Source organism: Amia ocellicauda, chromosome 5 (assembly GCF_036373705.1).
Source record: "Amia ocellicauda isolate fAmiCal2 chromosome 5, fAmiCal2.hap1, whole genome shotgun sequence".
Taxonomy (NCBI): domain Eukaryota; kingdom Metazoa; phylum Chordata; class Actinopteri; order Amiiformes; family Amiidae; genus Amia; species Amia ocellicauda.
The window spans coordinates 29,976,516-30,003,198 of NC_089854.1; the positions used below are offsets into that span (position 1 = coordinate 29,976,516).

At 37.1% G+C, this 26,683-nt stretch overlaps 1 protein-coding gene across 2 annotated transcripts in view; it reads left to right on the top strand.

Moving 5' to 3' along the window:
* The first annotated feature begins 8,508 nt into the window (after positions 1-8,508).
* Positions 8,509-26,683, top strand: part of abcc3 (ATP-binding cassette, sub-family C (CFTR/MRP), member 3) — a 68,985-nt gene continuing 50,810 nt past the window's right edge. For both annotated transcript variants that reach the window (XM_066704744.1, XM_066704743.1), the window contains exon 1: positions 8,509-8,710. In XM_066704744.1, coding sequence (XP_066560841.1) covers positions 8,678-8,710 — 33 coding nt within the window. In that variant the 5' untranslated portion in view covers positions 8,509-8,677. The remainder of the gene's footprint in view (positions 8,711-26,683) is intronic.

Below are 26,683 nucleotides of genomic sequence, written 5' to 3' on the forward strand. Positions count from 1 at the left end.
TACACAGCTGTACTCATTTGCTTGTGCATTTTTAGTAAGATGCCACTTTCTACAAATCAACACTGTAGCCTGTACAGGTGATGTGCAGGTTTGTCGTTTGCTATTAGCGGGTGGGTCGAAGTTTTGATTGAATCCTGGCCATGGATCTTGCCGGTGATCAAACGGAGCACACATCCAGACTAAAAGTGACTCAAATACCCGCGTTGGTACTGAGCAACTTCAATCCCCTTTAACACCTGTTATGCAACTATATTGCTGGTAATCACCACGAATTACGCATACACTAAGATACTTTGCGGTTGTATGCAAACATGGATGCTTTACAAATGGATACATTATGTTTTACGTTGTGAGAATGTATTTGTATTGTTTTGTACTGTTTGTAGATAGGACACCTCTCCAGATAAAGCATTCATTCTTTATACACTCAAACCTATGTATGTGCGTATGCGATGCACTCTTGGAGGAAGTGTGTCAGAAATACATTCACAGAAGCTTGGGATTCAGAATTTCAACCCTGTAGGTTTTCTCTCATGTGTGATGCACCCCCTCTAGTGGTTTTAATCTAAAATGCGCTACACTACAGCATATCTGAACTCCAAAACCAGATTTCTGATTCAGACGGAACTAATCATTTATTTTGAAATCTGCATTGCTCTGCGTTGTGTACAATGCAATCCAAGTTACCTATTGGTCTGATTAGCATGGATGTAATACACTACATGTCCAAAACTATCTGGACACCCCTTCTGCTTAGTGGATTTGGCTATTCCAGCCACACCCATTACTGACAGGTGTATAAAATCAAGCACACAGTCATGCAATCTCCATAGACAAACACTGGCAGTAGAATGGGCCGTACTGAAGAGCTCAGTGACTTTCAACGTGGCACTCTCGTAGGATGCAACCTTTCCAACAAGTAAGTTTGTCAAATTTCTGCCATCTGGCAGTACAATGGACAAATCTGGGTTTGGTAGATGACAGGAGAAAGCTACCTGCCCAAATGATAAATGCCAACTGTAAAGTCTGGTGGAGGAGGAATAATGGTATGGGGCTGTTTTCCATGGTCCAGGCTAGGCCCCTTAGTTCCACTGAAGGGAAATCTTAATTTGACAGCATACAATGACATTCTAGATTTTGCACTTCCAACTTTGTGGCATCAGTTTGGGGAAGGCCCTTTCCTGTTTCAGCATGACAGTGCCCCAGTGCACAGTGTGAGGTCCATATAGAAATGGTTTGTCAAGATTGATGTGGAAGAACTTGACTGGCCTGCACAGACCCTTGACCGTCAACCCCATTGAACAGCTTTGGGATGAATTGAAACGGCGACTGCAAGCCAGGCCTAATCACCCAACATCAGTGCCTGACCTCACTAATGCCCTTGTGGCTGAATGGAAGCAAATCCCACAACAATGTTCCAACATCTAGTGGAAAGCCTTCCCAGATGAGTGGAGGCTGTTATAGCAGCAAAGGGAGGACCAAATCTATATTAATGCCCATGATTTTGGAATGAGATGTTTGACGAGCAGGTTTCCACATACTTTTGGCCATGTAGTGTACTCTCCAGGCTACAAATTGTTATAGGCTGTGCACCTTAAATCAAAATAATCCTTTAAGCCATCCATTGTAAAATAACTTAAAACAACATTATATATCAAATTGAAACAAAATGTAGTTTAATTAAGTAATTCAAAACTACTGTCTGAAAACTAACATTTCTACATACAATAAATACAAAAATGCTGCGTTTCTTGGGATTCCCAAGACAGCTGTGATTTTCAGACACAACTGAAAGTATTTAGTATCTGACCCTTTCCCTTTTGCACTGTGTGGCTTTGTATTTCTAGCTTTTAAACATTACTCAGAAGGAGGATTTGGTACTAAGTAGGGTTGTCTATGAGAGCGCTTTAGTGCTATAAATAGTTATGAAAAAGAAGTACAGTTAAGTGTACCATACATGTAAGAATACTTGAATATACTTCTAGTCTATGTATAGTATTCTTAATATACTTAACGTGTACTTCCCTGTACTTTTTTCACATGGGTATGCCAATCTACAGGGTACTAGTTTCTAAGGGCACAAAAATACAGATATTCTCAATAGCAAATAACATAGGATTTGAACAATAGTCTACACAAATGATTGAAGGGAAATCAGGGGAGTTATTTTCCTCTGCAAAACAACATTTCTGGGCAAACCTCATTGAAGACACAGCCAAAAGCCATTATCAATTTACACAGCAGGTGGTAGCATTTAGCAGCAATCTCCCTCAGTTGCCTCTCAGTAGTTTCACTCCAGCTCCGCCTGCTGTTCCTTTCCAAGTCTCTGAACTCCACCCTTACAGGCCCAGCTGGGAACACTGTATTCAAACACCTGAAGCCTATCCACATATAATTTTTATGCAATCAGCACAAACACACACAATCTCATGTGCCCCACAGTCATACTCTTGGTACAATATCTTCCTTTCCACACAGGCCCTCCAACACACATTACATTGCTGCTCCTCAAATACATCATCCCGATTGCTATATTTTTAAATTAACAGAAAACATATGTAATGGGTACAGTACTGGGCAGGTGTGAAAAAATGCTGTAAAGTAAGAATGCTTTCAAAAATAGACAAATAAACTAGAAGAATTGATGCTGTTGAATTGAAGGCAAAGGGTGGTTTGTTTGAAATCGTTAAGAATAATATAAAACCAGTCTGCACACCAGCAAGGTGAATTGGTTTAGTCTTGACACTTGGTTGACAGTGTTGGGGGATGGGTAATGTATTGATGCTCGAGTGCCAAATCAACACATGGATAATCTAATAATCAGGTTCTCTTCTTTATAAGTGGGTTATTCTGTTTGTGTATTTGTGTGATATAGGATTCGTGTTTTTTGTTAGCAATAAGGTAATAGTGTAATAATACGATTCTTTTTTATTTGTATTTATGTACTACAATTTGTTTCTATTTGTCTTTGTTAATATACTATGAGTCTTATTTTTGTATATATGTTTATATTTATATAGTTTTAAATGTTTTGATTATTTGTGTTCCAAATGTATGAATAAAAATTAGTTAGTGCAGAATCGTGCTTTTTCTGCGTTGGGGGCGGTGCTGAAGGGGGGGTTCACACAGGGAGTCATACAAGCTATAACCAACACTGCCCATAAGCAACTTAAAGTTAACAAAGTTAAATTCAACAACTATCTGAAGTTTCAATACATATTTTTACTGTACATGTATTTAAGTTTAACCACAAGAGGGAGTTTGATTTTGTGTTCTCGGGATGAAGAATAGACCAGTGCTACGAATGTTAAATGGCCAGTTCTTCAATAATTTCAAGAACATTAAAACACTCTGTGTTGCTGTCCTTTATGACATATTATTAAAACATGTCTTCAGAAGTGGGGAAGAGTCACATAGAATACAAAAGTAAAGTAAATGCTCAATTTTTAAAATTGTGTACCGTTGGTGTTTGATTTTTGATATTTTATATTAAAAAGTTATGGATATGCAGTTTTGAAAAAGAAAGATTCCCAATTCCCAACAGAACAAGAAATAACACAAAAACAAATATTAACATTGTTATTAAACACTCTGTGAATTTTTATGTGCAAATAAATTGTGTTTTTATTTTCTTCACGGGATGAAAATAAGTTAAAAGGTGTGGAGGTAAATATTTTATGCATATGGATGTATCCCTTTGTTTCAAGATTTTTCAAGAAAGTAACTTGTAACTTAATCAAATCCGTTTAATTATTTAATTTGAAATATGATCACAGATTTTTAATTTCTCGATTTTTCCAAAATGGGTCTTCAGCTCCTTTTAACCTTAATTGTTTCCTGTTTTTCTATAGAGTAATTATATTTTCAGGGGGAATAATTCTGGGAGATTGTATAATTAGTCATTTTTAATCTAACAAAATAATATAATTAGTTTTGATTCTTATATACTTATACTTGTCATTGTCATGTGCATTGCATAACTTTTTTAATAAAAGTAAAAAATTATGAAGTATTTATCTTTTCTTCATTACCTTTGGAATTACTAAACATAGCACACCAGTATTTGAAAATCACACCCTACTCATATAGAAATGAAAGTCATAATTTTAAAATCTCCCCCAACAGCGGTTTGCTTTTTTTTTTTTTCCCTTTCTTGGCCTCCTGAACATTTTGTACGTTATGACAACATATTTATCATTCAACAGTTTCTGGGCAGGGCAAAAAAGGGAACTACCAGCCAGCACAACAACATACAAACCTGAAACTTTGAAACATTTACATCAGATGATACCTCCATTAGAAAGTTCTCAATCTCTCAAGAAATGTTTATGGGTCTCTTCTGTTGCCAAGAAAAAAGTGAAAAATGAATGTATGTGCTCATTGAATCCAAAAGAAAAGAGATGAATCATGATTGACAATCAAGGACAGCCTTTTTATATCACAAGCATAACTTCCTTGCAGATTTCTAAAAATTAGTTTAAATGTATGTATTAGGTGAAGACCCTGTATTAATGCTGGTAGTGAAGGGAAGTGAAGAAAAAGCTCAGAAAAAACAAAATTCAAAAATTGTTTATTGCTCATTGGGGAAAAAACAACACAAAAAACATCAGCTGGAGCAATGATGGGTCCATTGACTAAACGCGTACATGCATTCAGTGTCTCGGTACGCCCCTGACCCTTCCTCTAAACAGAATAAACCACATATATCGCATTTTGCTGTATATTAATCACCCCTAAGACGAAAACTATCACAAATATCAATTTGTTTTTTTCTCACAAACAGTGTATTTTGTTAACTTCACTATTTCTTTATTCATTGAAACTCTCGTGGTTCTCAGTCTGTCACAAGATTACAGGTCAGACAAGGATCTGTGTTTTAGTATTACAGACAATGATGAAGAACATGGATGTCAGCTTAAAATGAACATTGACTGCAGTAATAACAGTACATTAGTATAGCCTAAGGTCCAACTCTACGCTTGGCAACATGTATACTGTTATTAGTACAACAGTGCTTTGTATTGCCGACTAGAGAACATCAGATATCTACAAAATGTCTATTTTTATATACTCACTATGCATGCATATTATATTACTGCACCTCATGCTCTTCTTTTGCGTCACTTTAAGTTTGTTGTATTTTACTTGTTTTAGTTGTAATTTTAATTGTATAGCCTACATCTTGCATTAGGATCTGTGGTCATGGTCATGCTTCAGTAAAACTGTTAAATACATTTATGAGCTGTTGGCACGGATGTGATGTAACAAGTGGTAAAATGCTTACTGTATATAGGAAAAGACTGACAAATATTGAGCAAGATAAGATTTTCATGAGCATTGCCTCTGCACCATTGTCTTTCAATTAGTTTATTCATATTTCAAAGTTATTAGAAACAAGATAAATATTGCGTTATAGCAGACTGATTTGAAAATGCTGACCCACCTGGCAAACACTAATTTCACTTCTGAGAATTGAATGATGGCTTTTTGTTTGACCAACAATATTTTTTTTCTACCTAATGCCAACCCACCATTGGGTAATGTGTTTTAAATGTGGGTAGGTGAGCAATTTAATGGTCTTGGCTTTTGTTTGCTTCTTCTTGTCCTTCTTGATTTGTTGTTGGGGATGGGGATACCTTAACTATATTGCCAAATGGATTGGGCTATAGTGTTCTATGGACATCAGTGTTAGGACTCTGAACAGGCCTTGAACTACAGTCCCTGCTTGGTGACATGGTGTGCAGTTGTTGTGATAGATGTTGAAGCTACCACTATACATTTCCCTCAATAGTGGCATTGTATCTCCTGTATCCAGAGATACACATATAAATCTGCCTTTATATGACACAATACTCAATCTATTACCAGCACAGGGAGGCTTTTTCCATCATCTATTGTCCACATGTAATGTATGTTAACTTGCACACACATTTGAAATTCGTAAAACAATTTCGAGAGTAGACAACTTCCGATCTAGCTCTCTCACTTAGTAAGTATAAATACCCAGTCATTATCACACACACCCAGTGTTCGTCGTTTCACATGATTCAATCGCTAGGCCCCAACACCTGCGGAGATCATGGCTCTGCCTTCCTGTCTTAGACCTCCACCCTCCTTTCAGGTCTACGCCTCCATTCATTCAAATCAAAACATACTAAATATTGATCAGACATAAGGAACATCAAACAGCACATCATAGACCGCAGGGATGGGCAAAGATGCATCAAAATGTATTTTAAAATAAGATACCAAATACCTTAATTTTACGTGTATCAAAATAAACTACAAAATACAGCAGCCACACCATGTATCAAAATAAACTACTGTATTTTTGTATTTTAAAAATACTAAAAATACTTTTACAAGGGAGCATGAAATCACTTTGCAAACCTTCCATCTATCGGCCTATTTGATCTATCCCTTCACCAGTACACTGACTCAGCTGATTAAGTAGACAATGTTTGATAGCAACAGCTTTTCTCTGCCTAACGAGTCATGCGATAAATCTGACATTAACCAGTTAACAGATCAAATATTCACATATCCCTGTGATCACCCAGATGAAGGTTAGTTTTAAAGTAACCAACAGTTTAATGTTAAACTAACAGTTTGCTAATGACTCATAATTGTATCCTAATTTAATTAGTTGGTGTTTGGTAATTTTATTCATAGCAACTAGTTTCTAAGTAATTAATCATATGATTGTTAATCATAAACATAATAATACATTATGTGTCAGGCAGTCATTCATGCAATGGTATGCAAAATTATGATCCTACTAAACAGCTACTTCAATTAGGGTACAATCATTTAGCAATCAATAATTTATTTATCAATCATTGGACACCTATTTGGAAGTTGAAAACAAACATTTTAGCACTTTGTCAACAATTATTAAATGATCAATACGTTTTGATTTTAAACGTAGCCAGAAACGTAATCAGAAAGTAGCAACAGAACTTGTCTTTTAAAGGACTTTTAAACCAACTCCATCCACTGAATCTATTGAGAGCCTCAGAATATAGGTATAGACGACACATACACATTAATAGTGTAGTAAGAACATTTACTTCAACTCCAATAGAGAATACTACAGACCAGGTATTCCAAAACAGTTCAAAAGTTCTACCAAAAACAGTCAAACTTATGTGTGAGTGTGGGTGAGAGAGTAAGTGTGTGATCGAGTGAGTGTGTGGGTGTGTGTGAGAGAGGGAGTGTATTGAATGGGTGTGTGTGCCCTGTGGCCTACATTGGAGAGGTCTCTTTAGCTACTGATGCCTCTAAGCACAACTAACTTTTCAAAAAGTGTGGCATTTAGACGTCGTCGATGGAGCCGGTTGATCAGTCCAGCAAAGGAAAATAAACGCTCTACTGGAGCTGAGGATGGGATGATTGTGTTAAACCTCACAAAAAAGGTGCTTGATTAGGGGATACTGCTCCAAAGATGCCAAGTCCCTCCTTTGATCCTCAAAGTAGTGCAAAGACTCCAGCTCTGCCTTGCTCTGAGTTGGCTTCTGGAAAACGTCCACATCCTCTGTGACATGAACTGTTAAAAATTGAAGCAATTTATGCTAAAAATGGATGGAAAGCTGGCAACCTACATGTTTCTCACCTTGACCTTCTTCTTCGGGTATGGATCAATTTTCTGTTCTGATCTCAACAGCAGCATTTTTATGATGTCATCATGTAGGCTTCTCACAAAGTATTTTGCAGTATTTCTAAACTACAAAATAAAACACTAAAGTATTTTGTTACAAAATATGAAGCCATTTTCATCAACCCTATCAAATACAAATTACAAAATCCTATTTTGTATTTGAAATATGTATTTGAAATACATGTATCATAAATACTGCCCATCCCTGATAAACCGTGCACATCATTTTCACGTTGGCGGTACAACTTCGGTCAAGCGAGTAAAACCAAACCCCTTTACACTTAAACCACCATGCAAATTGGTGAAACTGAAGCAATGGAAGTGGGCGTAAGATTCATGATTGTTGCAGGGTTATCCAGTTTAGCACAATGAATGATGAAATAACTGTGAATTGTTGAGATCATTTCAACATGTCTGTCCAAAAGTCATATGGTGAGGCATATTTAGCTAGTGAGTTTAGGTGAAATAAATGTTATATTTAAATGCTTTATAAAGCAATGATATTCCAGCACTGCACAAAAATAGTTACACACAAATATAGTGTTCACATTCTGTTGTTTTAATACCAGAAGCTGACCACATAACATATATATGACAGACTTTGAACATGTTTAAACAGATTTTCTTTTTTACACAGAAAATGTCAGGTATATTTACAAGCTACCAAACAACATAATTCTGCGTCATACATGAGTCTGCGTTGTTTCAGCTTGATTTATTCCCCCTGCATAATATTCAACATGACAAGACTACTGTATATCCAGGAGGGAGGCAGCGATGTCTGGGGAGGGGCGGGGCTTACAGGCCTCGCACCCTCCCTCTCCTTCACGTGAAGAAAGTCGTCCGCGACGTCACACAGTGGAGGCGAGCAGGAGGCGAGTGCGAGAAGCGCCGTGCAACTCCGTGCTTGGTAAAGGAAATCGTGTCCGAGAGACGGTGTCGTTTCTTGATATATGCAACATCCAAAGAAGAACCGAGGAGACGTGTTTAAACCCCAGGGAAGCGCAGCAGCGGAGCGCAATGGAAGCGTTTTGCCATGACTTCATTTTTTGGGTAAGACAGACGGGTGGCTTGAAGTGTCTGGGAGAAACAGTGTCACATTAACGTCCTGAAATTGAAAGCATGTTAAGTTCGCAACGACTGGACGACCTGTATAGCGCGGGGTTTAAAAGCAAGTAGCCACAGGTAAAAAAAAACAACAACAGCAACTTTTCTGACCACGTACCCAGCGTGCTGAAAGTGTGAGGAAAGCGCACTTCACTTAAGAGGAGCCGTTTTGCGTCACATACAAGTGAAGGCAATGGAAGGAAGCGCTCGCCACACCGAGTGTACTCCGCAGATACAGTGTAACGCACTGCCTGGTCTCCAGTGCTGCTGTGCCACTAAAGCGCTGTATTGCAGGTGTGATGCAGGTGAGCTAAAGGATGCAGATGTCAACCCCACACTGGGAGATAAAGTTGCACCCGCACCAGCATGAGTTAAAGCGTTAAAACTGCATCATTTCCAGCTCCCTCGCATTACTTGTGGCTGTTGCAGACGTGATCAGTTGTCTAGTTCTGGTTCTGCTTCTGCTAGATCCTGCGAATGTAGTATTAAACTCGTAGCGAGCTGCGCTAACTAATCCCTTAATCTTTTCCAGACTGCTTGACATTTTTTTTTTCACAGTTCACTGCCTGCTAGCAAATGCATAGCATACCTAACGCCATAAAATCCTTTAGGTACGAGTTATAGTTCTGTGTGCGCCAGCGTTGTCTTCAGTACAGCAGCTCTGTTACCTTTGCTGGCAGCGCACATATTTGTGTTGGCTGAGTAAGTGTTTACGGGGTTATTCGAGGCACACAAGGGTTTTTGAGTGCGAGAAGATTTGTCAAGTTCTTGTGAAGGAGCCAGACGGTTACATTTGAACAATATGAACCCGTCTGCCATCCATGGAAGCTGAAATCACAACTGACACTAGACTTTTGCTTGTTGTCATTGTGTACAATATAGGGCATGTTAATGAAGCCCTATCAACAAGGCTCTGGACATCGTTTTTCGAGGTCCTGTACCATATTGAAGCTCATGACATGCATAAGGGTATACAGAATGCATGGAAGTAGTTGAATTTCTGTACTTAATGACACCTTTTCAGATTGGAAAAATATATTACTTTTTGTGAAGATGCTGTCTGTCCTAAAATCAAACAAAAACAAACAAACAAACAAACAAAAATACCAACCATATTATATGGAGGTAGTTAGCTAACCTGAAAATCTATACCAAATCAAATATCAGAAATGTAATCCTGTCAGCTACCTGACCATATAACTGTGTAGAAGTTACATACCATAGTAATCACAAGATAGTCCTTAGAAGATACATTTGTTCTCAATTAACTAAACACAACATTGTTGTATCAACTGTACCTGTACAGTACTAACTGCAATTGAATACAGCATGGACTATTTTCTGCAGTGTCATTGTTAAAAGATATCTGATGAGTTAGTGTCATGTTTTGTATAATCTAAACCATATATGATGAAACCATTTCATGTTGCTATGATACTAGTATGTCAAATTGAAACATTTAATATTTTTCTGCTTTCTGCAAGTTGATTACATTCTGTAGAATTGGATTTTGAAATCATTGCAGCAGAGAACTAAGGGCACGTACACACTTCTAGTAAATAATTACATAATTAAACCACCTTCTTTTATCATGTTATAGATCCATATAGCTGACATTTAATTTCAATAAATCAGTCATAACATATGAGGTGTTATTAACATGCTATTTAAAATGTGCTAAATAAATTCTTATCTTTTATCAGGGTAAGAAAAAGTTTAGAAATTATCAACAAGTAATGGGGTGCCACTGTAGGAAAAGTTATTTGAATTGAATAGTGTGTGCTTTTTATCCATTTTATGTTTAGTTCAAATCGCAAATGGTTAACATGGCTGACCTGTATTTACAGAACATTATTTACATACAGTTACCGTGTAGAATGAATAGGCACTGCAGACAGCTGTCACTGGATGCAAACCCATCTGCTTCACCTGACTGGGATGATGTATATTTGCAGTTTTGATTCACGTTCTTCTCTGGGCTTGCTGACTTTGGATGACTCCTGTGACAGATCCCTGTTTCAGCTGGTTGAGATGCATTAAGTTCTGCAGCAGCAATTTCCAGATCTCAAAGAGTTTCCAGTTCCGGTGGTACAATAGACCTTAAGCTATGGATGCATAGTTCACCCCTTTAGGACTGCCAGTGTTTTAGTATTATCCACACATCCAATTTGAATTACTAGACTGAACCAACCTGTCTCTTATCTATTTTAAGAAGCCTTTTCAAGGATGGTCATTACACTCCATTAATTAAAGAATTGCATTGACCCCGGGGAATTTCTTTATCATATAGTTCATATAGCATGATAGACATTTATTTATTTTTTGATGGGTATTTCCTGTATGAGGGAATTTTGAAATTGGTGGTAAATACATACATTTAGTGGTGGGGAAAAAATGTGAGTATGCATTTGTGTGCAGAAAATGAATTATGGTACACAACAAAAATAAGGTTTCTTCTTGAAAATGTCTTACCTTAAAATGCATTAGCATTGCTGCCAGATTTTTCTTTCAAAGCAGTGGTCAATGTTTGTCACAATTGTATGGATGAAACCATGTAAGAAATCAAAGACATGCTAGCCAGTGTCTTGTATTTCAGTGTAGTGTCATCAGCTTGTTTGCAGTGAGGTTATCGGGACTACGAATGCAGTGCTGTAACTCTCTCAGCTTGCCATCAAGATTACTTCTATGCCCAACTGGGTGCTTCCAATATTGTGGATGAATAACCTTTTGTCCAGCCACTGCAGAGACAGATCTGTTCCCTATAAACAGATTATGCTGCTTGTATTAGTCATGATTACCACAGTATTGTTTCTGTCTGCAGTATGCTGTTTGACAGGTCATTGCTTTTGCACAGAACACACACACACACAGCTGATTGAAATGTTCTGTGATCTCATTTTGTTTTTGAGTTAGCTGTCGCTTAGTACTGGCGCTGCCATTTTTCAGCAGTGTGGGTATGCCGGGTCATTTGAGGTAATGCCTTGCAAATCTCCAACCTGATCTCAGACTGTGACTGCCTGTGTTTCAAGCCCTGCTGTTTAAATGGAAGCATACCTCCCTGTCTGTACACACGGTGCTTTCAGTTTGATTTCTTTTTCTTTCAGTGTAGTGCAGCAGAATACATAGTGTAACACCTCAGATCTGTCTTTCCTTTAAAATCACAGACTTTGGTGAAATAATGACTTTCTGTGTTTGGTGTAGGTCTGCATTTGTGAATTCTGAGGATGCACTTTTATTTGGTGTGATTTGACACCTATTTTATTATTTTAACCAGTGCTTTAAGCCATATATTGTATTGTGAATTACAGAAATGTTTACACCTTTTATAGACATGTGGAACTGCCCTTTAACTAAACATATATACATGAAGAAAAAAGCATTATGCATATCATAGTCTTGTTTATCATTTCTGGAGATATTTTTAACTCTAGCATAATACTTGCATTTCCACATTAAAGATGAGTTGGCTGTAGAAGACTGTTGTCAGCTGTTCTTCTTAATCTCATTCACAAAGCATAATTTAAGGCTATCCACACCACCAGATATGTTTTACTGTTGTAGCATTCTCCACAATTCAATTAATCTGAATGATAGATCACTGCTAGTGTGGATGTTTTTGTTGTATTTGTTTTAGGGACAGAGAGCTTGGTTTATGCACTGCTTCAGGGTAGTGTTTAGTCTTCCAGAATACAATATGTGGTGTCTAAAATGTCTTAAACAACTTTCCACTCCAGCAGCATAAGAACTATTTCAAATTTCTGTTTATAATGCAAACAAATAGAGACCTTAGAAGTTATACAATTATTTACTATGCTAGATTATGTATGAGGTTTTGTTTATATTTGAGTACATAGCCCTGGAGGCCTGCAGTCCTCCAAGATCAACAGATTTCTTTAAATCATCAAAAGTCTAACATTTGGGTAAAGGTTAAATTGCTTCTGCTAAGCAACATGGGTTTTTCAAGATTTTACTCCATTAAGCACAAAGATTAACTGAGATTAAATTAAAGGTAAAAGATGTGCTGCATATTTCTTATGTCTTTTACCTTGCTCAGTAACACAATGCTCTGAAAATGTTGATAAGTCTAATGGTAAATGAAAAGACACACTTTGACAATTTCACACTTTAAGACCCAGAAATAGTAAGATTGTGATGCTGATTTCTCATGAAACATAGAAGTGGCCTAACTAGCTAGACTTTCATAAGGCTGCTTACATTCTAAATATAATTTTTATATCCTCAGAATCGCTCAAGAATTAGACACTTTCACTCTCAAGGTTTAACACCCCACCCCCCACTCCCACATATTTGAGTGTATTCAAGCAAATATTCACACTCAAGCTAAAATATTTATACCTGACCTGTATTTTCAACCCAAACAAAAAATAAGCAAACACAACATTTTGACCATGGAGGCTAATGGAAGAGTTGAAAGGGGATGATGCAATATATATATATATATATATATATATATATATATATATATATATATATATATATATATACACACACAGTGAGGGAAAAAAGTATTTGATCCCCTGCTGATTTTGTACGTTTGCCCACTGACAAAGAAATGATCAGTCTGTAATTTTAATGGTAGGTGTATTTTAACAGTGAGAGACAGAATAACAACAAAAAAATCCAGAAAAACGCATTTCAAAAAAGTTATAAATTGATTTGCATGTTAATGAGGGAAATACGTATTTGATCCCCTATCAATCAGCAAGATTTCTGGCTCCCTGGTGTCTTTTATACAGGTAACGAGCTGAGATTAGGAGAACTCTCTTAAAGGGAGTGCTCCTAATCTCAGCTTGTTACCTGTATAAAAGACACCTGTCCACAGAAGCAATCAATCAATCAGATTCCAAACTCTCCACCATGGCCAAGACCAAAGAGCTGTCCAAGGATGTCAGGGACAAGATTGTAGACCTACACAAGGCTGGAATGGGCTACAAGACCATCGCCAAGCAGCTTGGTGAGAAGGTGACAACTGTTGGTGCGATTATTCGCAAATGGAAGAAACACAAAATAACTGTCAGTCTCCCTCGGTCTGGGGCTCCATGCAAGATCTCACCTCGTGGAGTTTCAATGATCATGAGAAGGGTGAGGAATCAGCCCAGAACTACACGGGAGGATCTTGTTAATGATCTCAAGGCAGCTGGGACCATAGTCACCAAGAAAACAATTGGTAACACATTACGCCGTGAAGGACTGAAATCCTGCAGCGCCCGCAAGGTCCCCCTGCTCAAGAAAGCACATGTACAGGCCCGTCTGAAGTTTGTCAATGAACATCTGAATGATTCAGAGGAGAACTGGGTGAAAGTGTTGTGGTCAGATGAGACCAAAATCGAGCTCTTTGGCATCAACTCAACTCGCCGTGTTTGGAGGAGGAGGAAGGACCCCAAGAACACCATCCCCACCGTCAAACATGGAGGTGGAAACATTATGCTTTGGGGGTGTTTTTCTGCTAAGGGGACAGGACAGTTGCACCGCATCAAAGGGACGATGGACGGGGCCATGTACCGTCAAATCTTGGGTGAGAACCTCCTTCCCTCAGCCAGGGCATTGAAAATGGGTCGTGGATGGGTATTCCAGCATGACAATGACCCAAAACACACAGCCAAGGCAACAAAGGAGTGGCTCAAGAAGAAGCACATTAAGGTCCTGGAGTGGCCTAGCCAGTCTCCAGACCTTTAACCCATAGAAAATCTGTGGAGGGAGCTGAAGGTTCGAGTTGCCAAACGTCAGCCTCGAAACCTTAATGACTTGGAGAGGATCTGCAAAGAGGAGTGGGACAAAATCCCTCCTGAGATGTGTGCAAACCTGGTGGCCAACTACAAGAAACGTCTGACCTCTGTGATTGCCAACAAGGGTTTTGGTACCAAGTACTAAGTCGAAGGGGTCAAATACTTATTTCCCTCATTAACATGCAAATCAATTTATAACTTTTTTGAAATGCGTTTTTCTGGATTTTTTTTTTCAGTCTCTCACTGTTAAAATACACCTACCATTAAAATTATAGACTGATCATTTCTTTGTCAGTGGGCAAACGTACAAAATCAGCAGGGGATCAAATACTTTTTTCCCTCACTGTATATATACTTTCTATTGCATTTTCAATGTGCTCAGGTCAATATCTGACCAGTCTATGACTTGTTACAGTTTGCTGACGGTGTGTAAAAAGACCTGTGTTAACTTATTTTAAATGTACATTGATGGTACACTGTGTTCTGTTCTGTGTATACATTAACAGGCCAATTTGCATTTGGTATCTCATCTTCCAAACCTTAAACTTGAGGATTAGTATCTGTGTATTTGTTAATACTTTCAGTGTAGGCACACAAGTACAACACACAAAGTTGGAATATTAAGTACAGACAGCAATCAGTTCTACTCTGGCAGGATTGGCAGTTACAAAAAGAACCAAAAATGTTGAAATGCATGATAAACAAAATTCATGTATATGAAACCATGATGCCTTTTCTAATAACTGAATAGCTGAGGACACAGTTCTGCAAATACAGCACCAGATTAAATCATGACATGGTGGGGAGCGATAAAAGTGTCATGCGTGCGTCTGTGTAATTTACAAACTGCCGCGTGAAGATATTTTTTTAATAGTCATTACATGTTTTAATGATTGATTTTTGATGGTAAGTTTAGTAGTAATCTCTTGCTTCTGTTGAGCAACATTTGAACAAAGATATTACAAACCAGAGTCTTGCAGTATCCGTTCAGATGATATGGAATATCCTGTCTGCCAACTCCTTACACTGTCAAGCTCCCTCGTTTATAACTAAGTTAAAATAAATTTATAAATAATTGTAGAGGAAATAGTTTATTATTGACAATTGTTCAGTGAAAAATAGCATATTAACATCTCTGATTTGTTTAGAAAGTTTAGAAATGAATTAAAATATCCTGAATGATTACCTACAAAAACAATTAAATACAATGACTGGAAAGCTAAATAATTTATAACCCTTATTGTGCAATGCCCTGGTTTATTTGGCCAATATCCTGAATCTTTGAAAGGAACTGCTCCTAGTATAACCACAAAATGTAATCGTATTTCCTATTTTCCTAGAGAACTGATACATTTATATACCATCCATGTGTACACGTTTTGGGATTGTATTTAAATTGTACTGTGGTTGTAGCAATTTTTTTCAAGAGCTGAAAAATGTTTTCACACTGCCTTCTTGTGCATTTTTTCTTTGTTTCTTTTCACTGAAGTCAATCCATAATATTTGTGCTGTTTCTTGGTTGTTTATACTGTTCTCTACAGTAGGTTTTTCTAGAGTTGACCTGTGTATGGCTTTTGAAAATAAGTATTCCACCACTATCTAGATTTGGCTTTGTGGTTCATAGTTCCTATTGCATATCTTACAGATGTACTGGCAAGTCTGCCAAGTACTTGACTTCTCTTAGGATTTTGTCCAGTGGGTGATGAGTGCCCTTGTCCTCCTTATGTTTTTTTGTTTTTTTGGGGGGGGGGCACCTGTAACAGATTCTTATCAAAAAGACTTTTCATCCTTCCTAAAATGTTGCACTCAGTGTAGCCACAGTGTGTTTGTGTCCATTTCGTTTTTAATACTGATTATTTTAAAGCACTCTTGGGTTTTAATGGGAAGAGAGCTTTATACATTCAAAATGTACTCTAGTGTATTTTCACTCATGGGAGGAGTACTCTAATCATCTTGTTATTTTGCTTTACAATGACAATAAATTGGATGAATATAATACAGGGCTTTTGGGTGTAGGAGAGGTTAGATGGAGATGAGGCAATGTTCAGTCCATTAAATAAGCTTCATTGCTCCATCCAGAAAATAAATAAATAAATAAAAACAAAAAGCTGTGCTCATGTGGAAATGGACTAGTGCTTAGCATCCCCCTGATGAGTACAACCTAGCTCAGTATTGCAGTGCCCTGTTTAACAGTGAGACTAAGGTCTTGACCGAATAAACAGAAGCACTGAGTAAATAGCATTAAACTAACTGAGAATGATAACTGCTTCTGTCCAAAATCGAACTGTATCCCCCTAGCTTTGCACAATTAGAAGACATTGTTGATTTGAGCATCACTGTATCACTGTATATACAATGCAGAGGGCATATGGGGTATTTAAAGAACCATTATGTATTAAAGGAAGTGGCAACATGGTTGAGGTTACATTGTACTTTTTAACAAATCCTTCACTATCCAAGATTTCTTTTTCTTTTTCCCCTCTGCACTATGACATGTTTGTGGTCACTTGAATAGGGAAATCTAACAAGAGGTCATCAGAATGATCAGTATGATATAAAGTCTGGATTTCAAATGGGGAAAACTGGTTTCTGAATGGCCTTGCTCATCCTCTTGTTGAATAGGACTATTTCAGTTTAAGAAGTAAATATTATGGTATTTGTGTTTTGTAGTTGGTCATGACACATCATATCACTGCATACTGATATTAGATAAATGCTTTTTACAGAAGATATGCTTTGAAAGCAACGTCTTATCAAAGGATGCTTATTTGATTCTCATTTTTTCTTCTGTACTGTATTAGATATCTGTGCTTAAAAAAAAACATTTTCATAAGGAGAAGAGACTGGTAGATACTGTCATTTGTAAGCTACCTGAAAACCTGAAGAGTGGTTAAATTCAGTCCCCACACTCAGACAGTCAGACAGTTCCTGTAATAGAACAAGTGATGAAATGGGGTTGCTATGACACTGGCATAGAATTCTGCTCGCAGTACTGTCAGACTCTGGGGCCTTGTGTAACTGAACTCAGATGCACTGTACGATAAACATATGTCTGCATTTAAAATGTGCTCTTTCCAATTTTTAACAATGACTACAAAGTATGAGTCCTTGGCAATGCACCATAGTAGGACTTGCCTTTAAATCTGGCTTAGTGACATTCCAGACTCTCTTTTTCCTCTGTCTGCTCTATGCATGAGTGCAAGTATGATGTCAGAAAAGTGTCACAAGGCCATTTTTGTAAATATACGTATTTGTTGCAGTATGTGTTGTAGTACTTACCTCAGGAGACAGTATACAAAGGTTTTGATATTTCCTCTGTTTGTTGGATTTGAGTACTATTGTGATGTAGGTTTGAGTTACTCATGCTGGCTAATGATCTATTTCACAGGTATAATGATTTTTAAAAAAGTGAAATTAAATTATTTTCCTGTGTTGTCTCATAATGGCTTCTCTTTGGCTCATATAAGCCCCTAATTTTAAACTTTAATCAGATGGAATTTCAGTGGCAACTTGGATCTCCGCATTGTCAATCACACTTTGTTTTCATAGTAAAATTCTTCATGTGTTTACATAAGTGTTGCACTCACTTGAATGTCGCGTTGTGTTTTAAAGAGCTGCTTGGCAACTGTGAGGTGGAGTAAAACTTTATTTTCCATTAAGCAGCAGACAAAATAACTATGGGGCTAACAATAATAGCACAGTGGTCATATAAGGGTCTCAGAGATGCAGTTTCACATTTGTCAAGCATTCCACGTTCATGAAGCCGTCTCTTATTTCAGCACTTTGCAGCAACAATAGGATTTTAAGGAAATATGTGCTTCGGAGCTCTCACTCTATAGCTTTTACAACAAAGGAGATGATGAATGTGATGTGGTTCAAGGGCATGTACATTAAATGTCAGAAAGCAAGTAATCTACAGTTTGCAGACAGTTTGAATTATAACCACCTGTGCCTTTGTTACCTCTCAGATCAGCTGTCAGTAGTTTAAAATTAATTGTTAATTAACACCACTGGAACTCACACAGTCGCACAAAAGAACACATTTTGAAGATGCTGGCCACCAAAAGGGATATCCAAACATACTGTACATCATATCTTCTTGAGTCTGGTCACAAATGATTACCGTAGATTACATTTGTTTCAGAGTTGGATTATCTGAAAACGAATTTCAAAAGTTTATCAGAATTAGATTTTTTTTATACCGCCTTGGAAACCATCCTTGCCAAATGTCCAAAGGTCAAAGCAGCACTTCGGTAGTAGTGACACCACACTTGTTTGTCAGTCAGCCTCTGGGGTTAAAATGTTCAGGTGACATTGAAAAACCTGGAATAAAGGAAGTCACAGCTAATTCCAGTACACATTTTTACAGTCTGACCCACCATCCCCCTATTCATCATTCCACAGATGTCTAAACTAGGAATGACTCGCCAAATGATTGACCAAAGGTGCTTAGATTTTGTTTGTCTAGAATATTAACATAATCTAGTGAGGGACTGCTGCAAGAATGCATGAAAATACATCAGTGTGAAACGAAACATGTCACGGAAACAGTGTTTTAAAAATACATCACCTGCAGCCTTATATATTCAACTTTCAAATAATTGTGAGTAATGAAAATGATCGTGACTTATCATTCTGTATCTTTCAGATCTACACGATGTAAAAGTAGCCCTAACTGTTGAAATATTGTTACTTTTATCTTCGGTAGCCAGAAATACCTTAAAAATTGCTATTAACAATGTCAGTTGCTGAGGTTTTCATGGTTATAACAAAATATAGAAATCCCCATTAGCTGTCTAGTCTATATAGCTTATACATAAGAATGTAATGAAAGATAATTGGGTAAAATTATAATAGTCATATTTTGCATACTACCAAAGACTGGATTATTAAAATGATAATTCTCCGCCTGGAGCTGGAACTCACTGGATTGGAGTTGATATCAATATGTTGGTTGTTACAGATATAGCCTATATTTTTCAGGTACTGTAGACACTACATATACCACTTTTTTGGTGTCCAAATGATTTATCAGAAAAAAACACTAATGGCATTTCCTTTGTTTCTCAATTTTGCAACTTTTGCCAATGTATAAGAGCATAAGCTTTAATCTGATTTTATACTTTCCCAGACACGTTAAAGGCAAATGTTGTATTTTTTTTCTGACTACTCTCTAGTGTACTGAGTACTGAATAGAATATTAAAATAGCTGATGTACATCTTAACAGATCCAATATTTCACAGACCACTGAAATTCATATGTTTTCCATCGATGCAGGATTCTTTGAGAGCCCAGAGAGAGGCATACTGCCATCATATTCTCCCATTTTTACTGATCATATACGGCTGGGAATGCATGAAGAATCTTACATGTTTCCCTTAATTCTAATGTTTATTTTCTCAAATCTGTTGAAATTGCTTACTTAAATGCACAAGACTCAAAGAAGCTTGTTCCAAAAACAAGGATAAGTTATTAAACATAATTATCAAAGGCTGTGTTTCATCAGGGAATACAAGGGTGGTGGCCCTCAGAACATTTGTTTCAGAAGTCATGCTGATAAAGAAGCTTTTAATAATGGGCATATGATTATATTAGGTTATATCTTATTTTGCACAACCATATTTGAATGTATTGATTGTACTATAGGTGGTTGGGTAAACTAAGGAACCTTAACATCCTGTACTTCAGTAGTATGGAAACAGAAGAGGAGAGTTGTAAAGCAAGAAGTATGTGCTTATTGTCGGAGCCTTTGAAGGAATCTTATAAAATCAGCAACTGCTTAGAAATCACTGAGTGTGTCAGGGGTAGACAAACAACAAGAGCTTGGTCCTCCAGTCTGATAGTAGGCCTTTCCTAAGCATAACAGGAAATACTCACATCTGGCAGTGTTTGGCCTGGCCTCTTCTCTTAAGGGATTGCCTCCATTGCATTTTGAAGGTCACCACTCATGGAGTTCATGAGGAATGTACTAATTTCAGGTGAAGAAGAACGAAGGGTGAATGGCACAGATTTGTGGTGCCAGTGCAACTGTAAAACTGACGGTGGTTACAGTTTGTGATCTGAAACCTAATTAATCACTGATTTACAGTGAAACCAAGGAGATTCCAGAAGAGGGGGATGTACACAGACTTAATGCAAAGACTGCTGGAAGTTAAGGTGTTAAGGTGCTTTACAAAAGTATGGTGGAACAAACAACTGAGAAAAATATTATGATGATGGGCAAAACATCCATGATATGACATATAAAATAAATTGTCAACTAAAAATGCCATGTGCCCATTTGTGTGCTTTGGTGTTTTAACAGATTTAAGAATCATTACTCATGAAGTTGATCTTTTGTCATGATTAAAATACATTTTAGTTAAAAATAAATGAAATAAACACCACACTGTGTGGGACTGTTAAGAAATATCAACGCATAACAGAGGAACTGCTGATTAAGATCTCTGTACTCAGAAATATTGGCACAATTCTTTGAATATTTTTTTCATGCCCATATGCACATATGTGTGTTAGCAAAGGGGATTCTGTGACTTAAAGTTAATTTATGGATACAGCATGCGATATCTTCTGATTGTACCACTTTAAGATTCTGCTTGGTGAGGCAGTTTACACTTCCTATTTTCTCTTCGCATCAGTGAAACAAAATTTCTAAGCAATCTTGTTTTGTGAAATGAAACCTTTTATGCATTGACTGCCTGAAGTAGATCACATCCCATTTTGATATTTACAGTTTCTTTTTAATGACAATTAAGTCACTAATTTGCTTCCATGTGTTGTTGTTTTTTGTTTGTTTTTTGGTGGAGGATTCTTGTTTAAAAAATAAATAAATATATATATATATGGATAGTTATCAGGACAAATCATAATCTAACCAGGAACAGCAGAGTGTAATCATCTGTATTACATATAGTAGACCACTGTTTTTTATATTTGTTTTTAACACTATTGTTAAAAGTGCCGTATTGGTTTGTGGTGGGGAAAAAAAAATCCTCCAGAAGAAATCCACTTTTGATCTGTCCCCTTTCCTTGAAATGTATTTGCTTTGGCATACCTTTCTTTTCTACAATATTGTTCTTGGTGTCCACTTATGCAACATTCTCATTTCGAGGCTGGGCGTGGAGGAAGATAAGAATAACAGTTTGTATTACTGCGTCGCTGCATCGTTATTGTGAGCCAGTGAAGTATTCTTAAGGGGAATGCTTGACATGTGCGCTGGCTTGACTGCACAGCGGGCTCAGGAAAGGCAGGGATCTTTTCATGATTTTCAGGAAACCGCTTCTGACTCTGCACGCACATCGCTGTTGCAGCCCTCAATTTAACAGAAGAATAAGTGCAACCTGCCTGAGCTGCATGTAATCTGGCTGGTGTTCTAGATCAAGTGATCCTGTCTGCAGCAAGCCACAACACAGTAATATCATCATTTTTAAATGCTCATATTGTTTCCTATGCTTGAGTAGGAGAGTTGAGTTCAGCTTGTCGTACAGTATTTTGATCTGTAATTTATTTCTGTGGTACACCATTGACTGTATGATATCTGTGGTACCCATGGCATTGCCTATATTCCCATAGATATACAAAATTGTGCTGTTGTCTCCTGGTCTTCTGCATCATTTCTCTTCCTTACAATTTATCGCCTTTCTGAGTCTTGAAAAGTGGTGAAAATAAGGAACCAAACTTTGACATATTTGCTTCCTGTGTCCTGTTCAGCTGGATTTGACACTGAGAAATATCAAGAGCTGTATAAGCAAATTACATCTGCTGTTGCTCAAAGCAGAAAAGACAGCAATTCAATTGAATTGGACTAATGAATGACTGCAAAGGTGTAGGGCATTACACTGCAGGAAGAACTGTGTAATTACTTATATAATGTGGCTGCCAAGGAAGGTAATGGTAAATGGTAATGATAGCAATCATTCTATTCCTAAGCCTTTTAACCTACCATTGAATGTTTAGATTTTGTAGTTACAGACTTGGGAGCATTTCGTTTATAATGTGGCCGCTCATCTGGCCGATGTGCTTAACCAAAGTGTAATGACTTAAAGTCTTAGACTTTTTTTCAATATGCATTGACCTTACATGTGCATTCTGTGTGTGACGTAATGAATTTGCGATAATAGTGTGACAACTGGGAGGTTTAAACCTTGTATGGTTTTTTTAATGACATTTGCTTTTAAAAAAAGTTAAAAAGTTTGAAAAGTCTTTGGATTTGAGGACGGATACAGAACTTTAAAAATTGCTTTACAGACTACAGTTTGTAGAAAAATGTCATCACGTGCATTTTTGTGTAATGCAGCAATTTGACAACCAACTAAAAGTTGATTTTAGCAAGATGTCAAATTTAATTGTAATTTTCAATTAAAATTTTGTGTGCATCGATAGCATGTGTCAAAAATAGAAAAATATTTCAAGCAAACCAATGTCCACATGTATTCAGAACCTGGCATTGTTTTTTGCTGAATACACTTTGGCTTTTATACCATTGCGGAGGTGCTTCCTGTATCACTCCTTCGTTCCTTTCCATTTCGCAACTCTTGGGAACCTCTAATTGCCCCCATCGTCAGCTTTCAGCTTTGACTTTCACTTTCATAATTTCTGCCTTTTGCAGACATACATTTTGCTTGAGCAAATAATGACTCCCTTGAAATCTGAAAAAAGCATTTTTACAGAAATTAAACTTTTGGTTTCGTTGTGCTTTTATAGGCCTTTGCAGGGCAAGTGTGAGATTAAACAGAGGCCTGCATTTCTGTTACAGAGTCTAGTCTTATGAATGTTCAGTAGGAATATTGCAGAGTCACTTGTAGATTTGCAGATTTTGCAACCCTTCACACAACCCTTTTGCAACCGCAACCATTCTGAACACACTGTCTGGAATTTCCCTGGATCGATCTTTGTCATTTTTCCACTTTCATTAATTTTTTTTCAGTGTACTTATTCATTTTATACTGGCTTGTGTCTGGATTAAACAAATCAGTTACGTGTGTCCCATGTATTATTATTATTTACTTATATACTTACAGCTCTACAATTTAGTGTTGAATTTAATTAATATCAGGAACCATGAGTTAAAAACTGAAAATCTCCCTTTCAGAATGAGGGGATGTTTGCATCCTTTATAACTGTGAGCTTTTATTCAGAAAGTAGAAATGCATAGCACATGACATTTAGTTGCTATAAAAAGCTAACAACCACAAAGATTTTGTATAGCTTTGTAGTAAGTGATAGTAACAATGACTTGACACTAAATTATTGCACAATGAATCCCTTAAACCTTTAGCTGTTCAGCCCCTAGATTACATTCAAGAACATTCTTGAACATTCTCTACACATTATTTCTAAGGAATCCCAGAATGTATTACTACCAGTCTGTAACTGTGGAATTATTTAGTGGATTATGGTGGTTATAAACGGTCTAATAATAGGCCTAATTTTTGATATTGATATTTATATTGATATTGATATAAGCAGTACTCATATCAAATGGAGGTAATTTTATTTTTAATTTAATTTAATTTGTTTAATATTAGTGACCATTCATAAAACACACACCTTATTTGAATGTAAAGACACATACTTTAAATATCTTTTTTGATGTTGTAAATGTGTTACTTCATTACTAGATATATTTTCTAAAGATCGTTTTGTATTGGAGTCACATTTTAATAACTATCATTTAGCATTATTCAAATGTTTTTGTTTGTTTTATTAACATGTATATATTGGGGTATACATTATGTATACTACAGAAGCGCCCTTCAAATCGCAAATCACCTGATAGTGATTGAACAAAACCAATGAGTTCAAACACAAAGTCGTTTAGTATGTGGAGTATTGGATGTTTTTGTTTGAGAGAAATATCTTGATGTGTAAATGTTAAAAACATTTTAGGTGACTCATTGTGGGGGTGGTGTAATTGGGAATTTTTGCACCAGGTCAAAGAAACATATATTTTTGAAATGATCGAAATCAAAACACTCAATTGGTTTTGACATGTTTTGAGTGCTACTTTTAGGTTTAGTTTTTGAAGTGCTCAAACGGATCAAATGTTAGAATTGTGTGTGTTAAGGTGCTTGTTTTTAGTGGTGATATTAGGTCATTGTATGGTTCTATGGCAACTTTTTAAATAATGTTTTTTTCTCAGTATTGATTTATTTAATTGTTTAAAGTACGGTGGTGTACTCAAGGAACATTAAATGCACATCGTGTTCCTATGCTTTAGCTTCAGTTTCAGCACCCTGCAGCAAGAATTTTGCAGGTCTAACCTTAACTGATCCTTTTTAATTTACTCACTGTATGTGTTCTACATGAATATACACTGCTTCCATATTGAAAATATATGTAACGTGCAATATAATCACAAAGTACACAAAGGTGATGCTTTACAATCCGGAGAGAAACAGAGTAATTGGATGAATTGCAAGTTGTAAAATAATATATCATCTCTGCTTTTATCCCCTTCAGAATCTGAAAAGGTTGGATAAAACACTATGTAATAAGAGACAGGCTCAGTATTGCTGCTTGGGAGCTGTGGGGATTTTCATGATTAAGCAAGTTTTATCTTTATTTCTTTTAAATGGTGAGTCAAAAGTATATTTTCAGCTAAATGGATGTATTTTTCTTTCCAGTAATCTTTTATCCCCAACCAAACAAAGGTGACATTTATAAGGAATATAGTTGGCATGTGAAACCACAGCTGCATTGATTCAGGCCCAATCGCAAGTGCACAAGTCTGGCTGCTCTTCAGCACACTTGGATTGCAGATTGGAATAGGAACAGGAAGCTATTAGTTAGAGAATCTAAACATATAATGTAATGTAGACTGTCTGTTCTTATACATACTTTACATCCTTTTCACTTGATTCGTTTTTATTATCTGGTTCAGCTCAAGCTTCAAGCTACTCTTTTGCTTGGCAACAGTAAAGAGTCTATTGAATTAGAGAGAATTGTTTGTTTAATTGAATGAAATGGAAATACCTAATAAGGCGAAGATCAAAGAATATGCTGCACAAAATAACATACGTTCTGTCTATCATGGTACCCTTTTGAAAAATAAAATCTCTCTATATGTAGATTGTGTGTGTGTGTGTGTGTGTGTATACAGTGAGGGGAAAAAAGTATTTGATCCCCTGCTGATTTTGTACGTTTGCCCACTGAAAAAGAAATGATCAGTCAAAAATGTTAATGGTAGGTGTATTTTAACAGTGAGAGACAGAATAACAACAACAAAATCCAGAAAAGCGCATTTCAAAAAAGTTATAAATTGATTTGCATGTTACTGAGGGAAATAAGTATTTGATCCCCTATCAATCAGCAAGATTTCTGGCTCCCAGGTGTCTTTTATACAGGTAACGAGCTGAGATTAGGAGCACTCTCTTAAAGGGAGTGCTCCTAATCTCAGCTCGTTACCTGTATAAAAGACACCTGTCCACAGAAGCAATCAATCAATCAGATTCCAAACTCTCCACCATGGCCAAGACCAAAGAGCTGTCCAAGGATGTCAGGGACAAGACTGTAGACCTACACAAGGCTGGAATGGGCTACAAGACCATCGCCAAGCAGCTTGGTGAGAAGGTGACAACAGTTGGTGCGATTATTCGCAAATGGAAGAAACACAAAATAACTGTCAGTCTGCCTCGGTCTGGGGCTCCATGCAAGATCTCACCTCGTGGAGTTTCAATGATCATGAGAACGGTGAGGAATCAGCCCAGAACTACACGGGAGGGGTGTTTTTCTGCTAAGGGGACAGGACAACTGCACCGCATCAAAGGGGCGATGGACGGGGCCATGTACCGTTAAATCTTGGGTGAGAACCTCCTTCCCTCAGCCAGGGTATTGAAAATGGGTCGTGGATGGGTATTCCAGCATGACAATGACCCAAAACACACAGCCAAGGCAACAAAGGAATGGCTCAAGAAGAAGCACATTAAGGTCCTGGAGTGGCCTAGCCAGTCTCCAGACCTTAATCCCATAGAAAATCTGTGGAGGGAGCTTGTAGAACCGTGTCGGAAATAAGTGGAGAAGTCGTGGAAATAAAGCAAACGGAACTTTAATCAAGCCGCTCGGAAGCCCCACGTCAGGAATAATTCCTTCAGTGAGGACTTAATGTTTACAAACATGAGTGCAGCTTTATGGGAAAATGACGTAACATCTTATGGCCGTTCATCCAATCAG